The sequence below is a fragment of the Trachinotus anak genome, unplaced genomic scaffold (genome assembly GCF_046630095.1).
Source record: "Trachinotus anak isolate AG129_WGS33_773 ecotype Australia unplaced genomic scaffold, CSIRO_AGI_Tana_v1 ptg000013l, whole genome shotgun sequence".
Lineage (NCBI taxonomy): Eukaryota > Metazoa > Chordata > Actinopteri > Carangiformes > Carangidae > Trachinotus > Trachinotus anak.
In genome coordinates this window covers 12,042,395-12,054,721 of record NW_027273864.1, presented here as the reverse complement: position 1 = coordinate 12,054,721, position 12,327 = coordinate 12,042,395, and the positions used below count along the sequence as shown (strand labels likewise).

At 42.4% G+C, this 12,327-nt stretch overlaps 1 protein-coding gene across 9 annotated transcripts in view; it reads right to left on the bottom strand.

Annotated features, from left to right (window-relative positions):
* Window positions 1-12,327, bottom strand: part of kif21b (kinesin family member 21B) — a 62,572-nt gene that overhangs the window by 22,467 nt on the left and 27,778 nt on the right. For 7 of the 9 annotated variants that reach the window (XR_011693163.1, XM_071494002.1, XM_071494008.1 and 4 more), the window contains exons 9-26: window positions 11,929-12,118; window positions 11,759-11,822; window positions 10,465-10,692; window positions 9,428-9,560; window positions 9,201-9,339; window positions 8,739-8,927; window positions 8,399-8,598; window positions 8,209-8,316; window positions 7,191-7,507; window positions 6,655-6,838; window positions 6,209-6,412; window positions 5,945-6,046; window positions 4,493-4,658; window positions 3,935-3,995; window positions 3,674-3,722; window positions 2,652-2,896; window positions 1,186-1,254; window positions 932-1,042 (exon numbers count right to left, since the gene is read on the bottom strand). Coding sequence is in view for 8 of the 9 variants with exons in the window: in XM_071494002.1 (XP_071350103.1) it covers window positions 932-1,042; window positions 1,186-1,254; window positions 2,652-2,896; window positions 3,674-3,722; window positions 3,935-3,995; window positions 4,493-4,658; window positions 5,945-6,046; window positions 6,209-6,412; window positions 6,655-6,838; window positions 7,191-7,507; window positions 8,209-8,316; window positions 8,399-8,598; window positions 8,739-8,927; window positions 9,201-9,339; window positions 9,428-9,560; window positions 10,465-10,692; window positions 11,759-11,822; window positions 11,929-12,118 (2,759 nt within the window). In the remaining variant the exon portion in view is untranslated. The remainder of the gene's footprint in view (window positions 1-931; window positions 1,043-1,185; window positions 1,255-2,651; window positions 2,897-3,673; window positions 3,723-3,934; window positions 3,996-4,492; window positions 4,659-5,944; window positions 6,047-6,208; window positions 6,413-6,654; window positions 6,839-7,190; window positions 7,508-8,208; window positions 8,317-8,398; window positions 8,599-8,738; window positions 8,928-9,200; window positions 9,340-9,427; window positions 9,561-10,464; window positions 10,693-11,758; window positions 11,823-11,928; window positions 12,119-12,327) is intronic. The other 2 variants (XM_071494004.1, XM_071494006.1) reach the window with 1 other exon arrangement.

Genomic DNA, 12,327 nt, shown 5'->3' with positions numbered 1-12,327 from the left:
CAAACAACTTTACAGCAGAGCCAAACGCTGACTGAAATTAAGTGCTGACATTTGTCAGAGCGGAAAGCTGGAATTGATTGTGAGCGGGGAAGGAAAAGGCTGGTTTCTCATTCCAGACTCGGCACCAGCGCAGCTGGCATTAACATGCATCTCGTATCCACAATGTGTCTCCATCTGATGTGGCGGGACGCACTAAACATTTTTGACATTTTAAGAGGTGTTTATAGCATTCTTTTACCTTAAGAGATGTAAACAGGATGAAAGAACAACATGAGAAACAGGCCAGTGCGTCACAAAATTACAACTAACTACAGTCTCGGAAATTACCATAAATTTGAATGGAGGTCTCTCAGTAACAATGTCAGCAAAACATGAACATTATGAGATTTGTTACAGGTCTTTTATTGCATTACATTAAATTGTATGTGACTCTGACTATCTGAGCTGCCTCCAGCCTGATTTGCATTTGTTTCCTAGTAACTCCTATGTATGGGTTGGAAACAAAGTACACTTTGTTAATAGTCTTGCTAAATGCAGCTTTGAGTAGCCGGTGGTTGTGGTTTGCTTGATCAGATCTTCGATGCCTCTTGAGAGCGTTTAACATCTGGATTCTGGAATCTGAATATTTGCCCCATTTATGCCCCATTTATGCCCCTTATTTGTGTAAGGGTGGGATTCATCTGAAGATAAACAGATGGAATGGTACATTTTTGAGAGGCTCATCTAGACCAAAGACAAAAGCATTTTCCTCTCAAAAGGCCTGACCTTCAGCCTATCGACAGGACCAGTAAAGTCCTTCAACAGTGAAAGAGAGCAAAAGAAAAGAAAAGAATGGTTCAAAGTGCTACTGAATTGATCAGATGAGTGTGTGTGTGGACAAAAGGACAGAAGCAGTGTGTTTGAATGTATGTCTCTGCAGGAATGTACTCACTTGTCCAGAGCAGAACCTTGGGTTTGGTTGCTGGTGAGCCTTGAGAAGACATTGCGGTCATTCCTCGTCCTCAATGGAGGAGAAGAAGGGGGAGTGTAGCCATCAGTGGGCCTGACAAGGGGAGGGAGAGTGAGGGAGGACAAGAGGAGCGATGAAGGACATAGTTCGAAAAAACTGGAAGGAAATTACATCACTTAGTCAAACAATTCTTCAATTTGTCTACAAAATAGCTTGAGTTAGAGCATTACATGTACCTGTACGCACGGTCGTAAGATTTCCTCCTTGTTATAGGGGAAGTGTCATAACCCCGAGACTGCCTGGGACTGACGCACACACACACAAACACACACAAGCAAACTAAGCAGACTTTCAAGGGAGTGCACAGTTGACAAGCACAGCAGGATAATACACATCTATGTAAACTGTTGGGAATCTATAAGAAGCAGGGGTTTTCTGCAATTTGATGGCATTTCTAGCAGACTAAAGCAGCTGACAGACTCAGTTCTTTAAATATCAAATCGCATACAACCAGGCTTTCTATCCCTAAGGACTGATGCAAATTTCACTTCTCCCTGAAGCAGTTTTATAACCTAAAAAATGTCAGGCCTCTGGCAGGTTTGCAGTGGTTGTTAGCTTGGAAATACGCAGTAGGAAACAGAAGTCTTTAATAACTTTGTCTCCATTATCAGGAAATAAGTTATTCTCTCTAGCTGATATATTTGTGAGATGCCGCAGGGTGTTTACTCATAGTTATGTCAGTAACATGTTTTATGTTTAGTTGCAAATTTTACTGCTCTTGAGCAAAACAAATGTTTGGCAACATGGGGATTTGAGATGAGGTTCTCTAATTGAAGTAGACTAAACAGGCCACCCCCTGTCCCACATGGCAGAGCCGTGATTCCCAGCCAGGGATACTTGTACAGCAGGGGGTACATTTGCAGTTGCCAGGGGGTACCTGGAAAGATTTGTTCAGTGTCTCCTTTAATTTGACAAAATAGAAATTAAGATTTGATTTTTAAAATATTTCCAAGTACCAAGTCAACTGTAATATCTGAACACCATATGTCACAATGTGCTGAAAAGTAGTTTGTGGCTACAAGTAATGAATAAACTGTTATAGCTATAGCTGTATAAATGTAATCGATAAACATTTGTGAAAGTTAGCCAAAAGTAATGGATACATTTTTGATAGTAAGCTAAATTTTATTTAGCTACATTTATTTAGCTACATTTTATTTAGCTAAATGTAATGGATAATGGATGATAGTTGGATACATTTCTGATACTTAGCTAAAGGGTTGTTGGTTAGCTAAAAGTAACGGACAGTTTAAAGTTCTCTAAAAGTAAACAACAAATGGATCGTATTATGGCTAAATGTTAAAATTGTTACCTAAGAGTAGTGGATAAATGGTTGAAATACTTTGCTTAAGGTAATGTAATAATGGTTGTGGTGTGGTATCATCTGATAGGGCTGTGGACCTATGGAAAAAAGGATGGGAACCTCTGCAGAGAGCGCTCCACCCTCCACAACACTGCAGTAATCATTACTGCAGTAGTCCACTCGCGAGGTGTTGTCATAATTCAACATTGCTAAAATACAAGAGCAAAGCCTCCTGATAAACCCCCCCCCCTTCCTGGTAACACTTAAGGATGAGTATGGTCATCGTCATCTCATTAATCATTATTTTTTACCACTATAGTTCAAATCTTCATGACTTACAAGGTGTGTCCCCTGACAGGCAGGCTGATGGTGCGGGATGCCCTGTCCCTGTGGTAAGGGTCTCGAAGGGCCAGGCTGAGCCCCAGACTCCCTGTCACCAGACTCAGGCCATCCTCCTGGATGTCGGTCAGTGAGGCCAGAGATTTGGTGATATGTTGTTGCTTGCTGCCTGATGAAGGATCCAGGATGGGGCCCAAATACTCTGCTGACACTGCCTTCATCTGGGCCGACAGACGAGGCTCCATCTGGGTGAAAAATGCACATTACTTGTTTTACAGAGGAACATAGAAGGGAGAACGAAATGAGAAGAAAGGAGGACAGTCGGATAGGAAAACTGGGACATAAAATAAAGATAAAGGTTGAATTTAATTAAGGTGCAAGAGGAAATTAAGATACAGCCTGAAAACATCAGTCAGCAGGGAGAGGACAAAGAGAATATGAAAAACAGTAAAACAAATGAGCTTGAAAAGAGAAAGGGGCCATTGTGGGATCAAACAAAAGCTGTATAGCAAAAAATAACTGAGAAACATAATAAAGACTAGAGAACCCAGCATTAACAAGAGTATAAAACAGATTGGTGACATATCAGGGCTCCCTCCTCCATTTTTAACCGTTTGCATATGCTGCCATCTTATGGCTTCAAACAGGAATAGCAGCTACTCTGATAGAGTAACTGGGAATTCTTGTGTGTTGACAACAAAAATTAGGGCAAGTGTCCGAAACAAACACTATATCAAAAACATGAACATCATTTGACAACATGCAGTGTCATCATGATTCATAAAGAGCTGATGGTTTGGATACTGCAAATCACAGTATTCAATCCACCTGATGTTTACAGCACTGACATCAAAAGAATTAAAGCTATTTTATGAAGAAATGCAGAAGTCGTGTTAAAATCTGGACGTTAGGAAACTGGGCACAAAAAAATAGGACAATTCTGGATTTTCAGCTGGTGTCTGCAACATCTGTAACAGAGCTAAATAACAACCATGTATCTCAATAACACGAACTAGCTGTACCTTTATCTTGAAATCATCTTGGCTGTTGGATTCTTTCATTTGCGACACACTGCAGGAAAAGAGAAGAGGAGACTCAGGGAAATATATGAGAAGACATGAGAAAAGACCTGCATATTTTTAGATGGAATTTCTACTGGACGAACACCAAGTACTGTAAGAGAAAAAAAAAAACAAAAAACATCCGTGTAGCAAACCAATTTAAAAATGAGGTGGATGTTGTTTATCGAGGATGTTGCGTGGGAGAGCAGACTGCAGTCTCACCTGCTGTCAGAGGCTTGGCTGAACTCAGAGGGCTCCTCGTCTGTGCTGGCATAACCATTTTCTGGAAGTACACAAAACACACAACTTGTAAGCCCTGCGGTACACAAACCCTGCCACTTGGTATGTCTGTATGTGCCACAACCAACTCAACTACCACTGTTTAATATCTCTCACTACTAATTTCAGTTTTAATACATCCTCTGAGGCTGATTAAGACTCATCACTTTCAGTTTGGGAAGCAGATATTATGCTCTAGTGCAGCAAAATATTGCTGAAAAAATGATCCGAGGAAAAGAGAGAAAACAAGTAGATGATAGAGAGAGAGACCTGAAACTCTACTTTATTTGGTAATGTGCAGAGGTATGCTGTATGGTTTATATGGAGTCAATATGGTAGAGCAAATAATAATAATCGTCTTTCATATTTTCATACACAAAATTTCATCCCAAAATGATGCTTGTGTGTTAACATGCTGTCTTGCATGTAACACTGTGAAAAGTGTATTGACATAAACCAGAAGAGAAAAAGGAAAAGAAAGACACAAAAACCACTCCTCACCCTGCTGTACATTGTGGATGAGAGCCTGGAGTTCAGGGATGTACTCGGCCTTTTCTCGGAGGGCATCAAGGATCATGTGATTGTGGGACGAGCCAATCACATCTGTCTGTCTCAGCTGGCCCTCCAGCAGTCTGATCTGAGCCTCCTTTTGAGCCACCTGTAAGCTCTGCGCGCACACACACACACACACACACACACACACACACACACACACAAACATACAATGACATACAAGGTCAAAAATGATGATCCACAGACACAGTAATGTAACACTAAACTTTTAACCCTAGAACACTAACGTTGGGTGATTTTCACCCACACGATTCTTGTCATGTGATTTTCATTGTGTTGCTGCTGTCTGACTTGCATGGGTCCTTGGGTAGCTTCAGGCTGCTCATTGATGTCATTAATGGTATGTTTGTTTCCCTCCTCCCATCTATGGTTTTTTCAAGAGGCATGCGTTCAGGTGATTTTCACCCAACGTTAGTGATGGTGTTACTAATTTTAACGTTAGTGTTCTAGGGTTAAACTTGGTATTAAACATGCAACTGAAAATGAGACTAAAAATATATTTGTTTTCATTTTCTGAAGGATATTTAAAGGTTCTGTAAACAAGATTTTAAACATTCATTTAGCAGCAAACAACGTTTTTCTCTGTAAAGATTAAGTGGAGTAATGGTGCCCTAAGCAGAGTACGAAGTCACACCCCCTTAAAATGAGTTGTAATCTGAGTTTCTCTCTTCTTTGTTTTGGTATACGGGAGTCAATACTGGTCTGGCTTTTCTCCAATGTGTAACTTCATGCTATGTAATGTACAGAAGGCATGATAACCTTAGCTAACTTGCCATGTTAAGAATTTGTTTGGCAACTAGCTGCTATCGCTAGCTGGCTGTCAGCAATGTCTTGGAGCATATCACGGCAGTGTTAGTATGGGCTAATGGTTGTGACTGTTTTGTTTTTTGTTGACTCCTGTGTACACAGGGTAACTTTATCCAGTTGTGCTTGATGTGTGCTTAGTGTCCACTTTCACTGGGCTTGGTAACAACTTGCTGACTGAGAGCTTGAAGGGAGGGGGTATTGTGGTCAGGTGAGGCTGACGAAGCATTTGTTTGGTCCGAGATGCTGGTGGTCTAGTGCAACATAGTAGTATTGATGATCATTCACGGAACCTTTAATGACATTTTGCACCTATAAAATACACCCTTGACAACAACTTGCAGTACAAAGAGACACCACTTGATGACACCACATCCCCTACTCACTGCACCAGCATTTCACTCACTTCTGATGCTGAGCTCAGGACACTACATCATCAATAAATACAAATATCTTTTTGCCAGTAACACAGTATGATAACAGTAAAACACCATTTTCAGTTTACTGGATTTAAAAAAGCAAAAACTATTTAAAATGCTGACACCGTCAGTCTATGCATTTTTTCCATTAACTCACCTTGTCTATGGAGGCCTTCAGGAAGTGGTCCAGCAGGTGGCGAGCTTCTGCCAGGGAGCAGGAGCTGATCACCACTGAGGTGTCCACTGAGTCCAGCTCATCCTGCAGGAAAATGCAAAATCAGGCATCACTTGAGGCCTCCTGATAATCCTCACAGCTAGAAAGTATATACGTATATAAAGGTGTGTGAGTGAGAGTGTGTGTGTGTGTGTGTGTGTGTGTGTGTATGTGTGTGTGTGTGTGTGTGTGTGTCTGTGTTTGTACCTTGGTCTCCTCTATCTGTACAATGGTGGCCTGGCAGTCAGACAGGCTGTCATTGATGTAGTCTATATTGGCATTCAGCACCTCAATCTCCTCATTAATTTCCTGAAGGAGGCGGTCCTCTGCTTCTGGCCCCTCCCCCTCTGCCATCAATACCTCCCTTTTATGTGAGAGCGCTTCCTGCTGGACTGTCAGCTCCTCTCGCTTCTGTCTCAACAAAAAAACAAATGCAAAAAGAGCAAAAAAAAAAAAAAAAAGATGATGTCATATACACACACAAACACACACACACTACATCTATGAAGCAAGGAGGAAGGACACTCCTCACTGAATTTGGTTACAGTTGTCAACCACTGAGATGACGTGAGCCAAAGAAGCTGTTGATGTAACCTAGTTCTGGGGAATTTCACTTAACTCGACAGCTGCCAAACCGAGTGTAACATTCCTACCTTGATAAGACGATCCATATCAGCTTCCACGTTAGCGATGGTCATCCTCTGCATGACAATGTCCATAATGCGACGCTCGAGGGCTTGCCACTTCTGACGGGCTGACTTGGAGAAGCTGCTGGTTCTGCCCGCCACTCCAGCGTTGCCCAGGCCTGCTGGCTTCCGCTGCAACTTCTTCCTGCTGCTGTGAAGAGAAGGAGACAGAGAGACAGAGAGAAGTGACGAGAGATGGAAATCAGCAGTAGCACCATCACTCCCATGGACAACAACGTGTTTTGAAATCTTTTTTTTTTTAACTGTTTTACTTCACTTGATTCTACTTTATCATATTAAGAAACTAAAGTCTTCTCTGACTTCATACATGCCTTAGAAAGATATTTATGTCAGTGAAATTGAATGAAACTTTATCCATTAAGTTAAAGGTCAACAAGAAAAGTGTATAGCTCCTATGCTGGCTGCCTAGTTAACTGGCCAATGAATACAGTGTGTGACACTGTCTTTAAACATAGTGTTACATGCATCCCAACCCATCTTACCCAATGACCCTGGTTCCATCCATGCTCCCCTCGCTCTCTCCCATGTATCCGAACACATTATTTTTGTTGTTCCACTGCCTCACCAGCCCACTCACAGTCCTCCCGGTCTCAGGTTCAGAGCTGCTCGCAGTAGTGCTGGCTGATAACTCGGCTCCAGAGTCTGTAACCGGAGGAGCCTGGTTCCAGCGGGCCACTCGTCCGGCCACGCGGTCAGACATGGGTTTGGCGAGGCGCCGCAGGGCCGTCACCTCCTGGGTCTTCCTGCGCAGCACCAGCTCCTGCTGCCGCTTCTGAGACTCCAGTGCTCGAATCTGGTACTGAAGGACAGGAGGGAGAGAGACCTTTCTTCAATATGTTCATTAGAGTCTACTTAATCTTCTTTTGTTTATTCCTGTTCACACGTTAATTAGATTCCTGAGCTTAATAGGACAGCGTTTTGCACAACAGGCTTACAAGGTGTTGATCATCAAGGATTTTAAGACTTAGGATGAAACCCTAAATAAAAGGATTAGGAATGAGGCAAACAGTATAACAATGTAAATGTTTTCATGCTCGTTAATGGACTCTCCACTCCAGGGAAAATAAATAAGGATGGATAAATACAAGTACACTATGTACTGATCTTCCAAAATATAAAAGTGATACCAATAATCTGCCAGGCTGACGCACGGATGCATTTATACACATTTGAGGATTCTACACGGCATGAGTCATTCTTTCAATACAGAAGTGAAATTTGAATTTGGACCATGTTCACAACAAGTGTAACATATTAAACAGGCTTATAAACTGTATAAAATTGCTCATACTGTTATATATTTATACATTTTCTCACTCTCAGCTATTTCTTAATAATTTCCCAATAATTTGATTTGTGCGTTTGACATTAGGGACCTGAAATACCAGAAGAAATATGTAAATGCTAAATCTTTTGTAAGACTCTAGTATCTAGTTTGCAGTGGAACTGTGTGGAGTAAAACATGCTATCACCAGCCGACACACACACATGCAGACTGACCTCCTGTCGTCGCTGCTCCTTCTTGAGCTGGGCGATTTCACGGTTCCTCTTTGCCTCCACCATCCTCCTCCTCTGCTGCTCCTCCTTCATCTGCTTCATCAGTGCAACCTGGAAACAGCATTAAGGTCAGGCTTCCTAAATTGCGGTCGTATTACTGCCACACTCCCACTGCCCTTTCTCCTCCCTTTACCTTGGCTTTCTTCATCTCGTTGACCTCGGTCTGGAGTTTCTTCAGCTCCCGTTCATACCTCCCCTGGTTTTTGAGGAGACGTGCATGCTCCTTCTGTGCCGCTTGTAGCTTCAGCAGGTCACGGTTCATCTCCTTAAGACGTTTCTCATACTCCTGCTTGATCCGGTTTGCCTTCTCCTCTGTGTAGTTCTCCATGGACACTGTGGAGCCACATAGTAATGTTAATAACCTGTGTTCAGGACACCTTATACGACACTTTTTACTTTTCTACTGATCAACCTACTGCTGTGTTTTCAACTACCCAACCATATCTGTAAACAACAAATCCCATGGTGCTCACTGAGGTTCTGCAGCACACGGTCTCTCTCCAGCTGAGTGTCTCTGATCTTGTTCTGCAGCAGGATGAGCTTCTCCTCGTACTGCAGCTTCAGCATCAGCAGCCTCCGCTGGCTGTTCTCCAGCTCGTCTATCAGCTTCTGTTTGATTTCAATCTCGCAGGTCAGGTCAGCCAGGTCTGCCTGGAAGTTAGCTGCAGGTTGGGGGCCAAAGGTCAGAAACACATTCTACATTTTTATGTGTTGTGTGTTTGTGTATGAAGAAAAATGTCAAAAATTGTCTGCCACACTCCAAAGTCTGTTTTTTATTTTTACTGACTTCAGGCCTAAACTGACTCGTGTTTCTTTTAAAAGGTTTAAAAGGTGTCTTGACAGAATGAGATAAAGTAGGACAACCTGTAACAAAACAGGACATAAATGGAAAAAGAGGTCGGGTCCTTATGTAGCAGCAGCTGTCAGAAACAGACCTTTCTCATCTGTGTCTGAGTCTGAATCCACCAGGCTCTCGTCGCTGTCAAACTCGTCCTCCTCCTCCCTGCCCTCCTCCTCGTCCTCCCCCTCATCTTCATCGCAACCACTCTCCTCCTGCAGCGGAGACATGATGTCCTACACCCACACAAACACTGACATTAGACTTTAATCTGATAGTTTTAGGCTTGAAATGCTTATAAAGGTTGACAAACTTGTACCTTACCTCAGCGTAATTGTCATCTGAATCAATCTCTCCATTCTGTCCGTTTTGTCCATTTTGTCCATTCTGCCCATTCTCCCCGTTCTCGTGGGTGTGCAGCTTCACTCGTTTCTTCAGACCTTTCTCCAACTCTGGACTACAGAAGGAGAAAATCATGTTGGTTAAGCCAGGAAAGAACTGGTGGTAAAAAATGTTCCAAATCCTAAAGTTACAGTAGGTTGGTATGGTTGTGGGTATGTATGTATGTATGTATATCCAGTTCAACTACAGTTGTATTCCAAATGGTTTTCGTCCATTACCCTGTAGAAACACTGTCTCCTTTATGCAAGTGAGATGTCACACACTCCTAACATCCACCATTAGGGCTTTTGGAGTTTTGCCAAGTGATGTGCTTGCTGTAAAATCAAGCTCTCTAAAGTCATTAGCAAAGTCTCCTTCAGCTCATCTTCCCTCAACTCGCCCTTTTAGCTCTTTACGTTTTATTACCAGCTTCGTCCTCCCCTTAGCTCCCTCTTTTACAACCATCCTGCCTATCACCGATCCCATCTCTAAATTCCCATCTACTTCCATCTCTATCCCATTAAACCTCAATTAGCCTGTTAGGCTGTGTACTTGTCTCTCTCATGACCCACTGGCCGACTGAATTAGACCTTTTTGTGCCCCAGCCAGCATTACTACTCAGCACTGGCTGCATCCCAGTTCTGTTCAGAAGCTGGCCGTCCCAAAGCCCTAATCGACTTGTGATGTGCCTCTTAAGCTGGAGGAGACAAACAATGGGAAGCGAAGAGTACATGAGCAGGAACAATAATGACCTCATTGTGGTCTTTTGGCTTTTAAAACGTGCACAGGTTCATTGACTAAGGATTAAAGGGAGCAATAAAAAAATTAAAGTCACATAAATCACAGATGTTTGGAGATATGAAGACATCACAGCTCCCTGCACCTCTGTGAACTCGACTTTTTAAGTAACCTATTGTCAAAAGGTGTCAAAAGGTATATAAAATTGTAATAACATCTTGCATGTGTCGTCCTCCCCTCACCTCATCCTCCTCTGCCTCCTCTCCTTCTTCTTCAGTCTCTCAATGTCCAGCTTGGCTCGGCGTAACACGTCTGTCATCTCGGCCTCCATGGACATGGGGGCAGGGGAGGAGCCAGGGGGGTGGCCCGGGGCAGGGCTGAGCGTGGAGGGGAACGGTGAACGGGAGGAAAGCCGGGCGGCCTGCCGTCGCAATGACTCGTTCATGGCTTCACTCTCCAGAAGCTTGGTTCTGATAGAGGAAGGAAAAAGGGAGAGAGAAAGAAAAAATAGATCTAAAAAAATATTTCATTCACTTCATTCATTTTTTCTATTCATTCATTTATGTTATCTTGTGCTTCATTTTGAGAAGGAAAAACAATCATTGTTGAAAAAAAAAGCAATAAAACAGACTTAGCACAAGCTAATTAAACAGCTAGTTTCGATTATTTTCAGTGTATAAGATTGTTAATTAAAAAGACTCTGCCTTTAACGAACAAAAAGTTAAACTGATAGAAGCTAGATAGAAGATAGACTGATAGTTGATAGAAGCAATAAAATGAATTATTGATCAGTTCAATACACTTAGCAGTTTTACCACTATAGCCTTACTTGCTCTGGTATGACCAGTAGCCTGTGGTAACTTATTTTAGCTAACTTTATAAATTATTACACTGTTACACTACGTTTTACCATGATTCTGTAAGTGTCACTTGCCTTTACAGTGGGTACAGTGGATCTTGCTTTAAAGATAGGATTCACTGATGAGAAATGATGGTATCACACTCAAGTACAAAACATTCAACTCAACACAAGCCGATGCCACTTTGGGAAATTTGCACACTCGCTTTTTTTGTCATGAATTACATGAGACAACCATTCCGGTGCCTGTCTATGCAATATGAAGCTACAGCCAGGATATGGTTAGCTTAGCTTAGCATTACAACTGGAAGCAGGGAAAAAGAGCAAGCACTATTTTCACGTTTTCTGTACGGATTAAACAAATGAGATATAACATGTTAATTACTGAGCTTTAGAGGCAGGGGGACTTCGTACCTACAGACAGAACACAGCTAGCTGTTACCCTTGCTTCCCATCTTTCTGCTAACCTTAGCTAACTTGGCTTCAGCTACACATTGAACGGATATGAAAGTGGTATCAATGTTCACATCTCAGTAAGAAAGTGCATTAATATATTTCCCAAAATGTTTAACTATTGCCTTAAAAGCCAAAGAATGTCCTCAGTTCAGCCAAAGAGTTTGTATAGTAAGCTGACTCAGTTTGAGACTGAGGTTTGATTATTTCAAGTGAGCTCTTACCTAAGTTCTTCAACCTCTCGGATGTAGTTCTGGATGAGAGCCCCGATCTCCTCATTGCCCTCATCTAGAGGTCAAAGGTAAAAGGCGGCTCAGTAAACAGTGAACTCAAGACAAACAGTTTATGTGAGGTGTTTAGACATTTCAAGTGATTACACATTTCTCTCACGTACTTGACTTGGTCAGTAGAGTGCTGACTTCATTGGCCAGCAGATGTGTCACTCGGGTGTTGAGGTGGTCAATGGTCTCCTGCATGGCTTTTATCCTGAGGCGCAGCGTGTCATTTTCTCTCTGCAGCATGGCGTTCTCCTGATACAGGTCACTGAACCCCTCTGAACCATCCTCACATGCGACACGCTTCCCCTGCACGGAGAAGACCAGTCAGTTTTAGGGACAAAATCTAGAGGCCGAAAAAACAAGCTGAAAAACAAACTGATTCTAAATCTACGCTCTGACATACACTTGATGTTGCAGTCCAACCCAACACAATGCAATGTGTGTGGCTCTTCAAGTAGCTATTGTTGTATTCTGGATGACTGAGCACTGAAAAAATCCTGTTGTGTAAGCCTCGA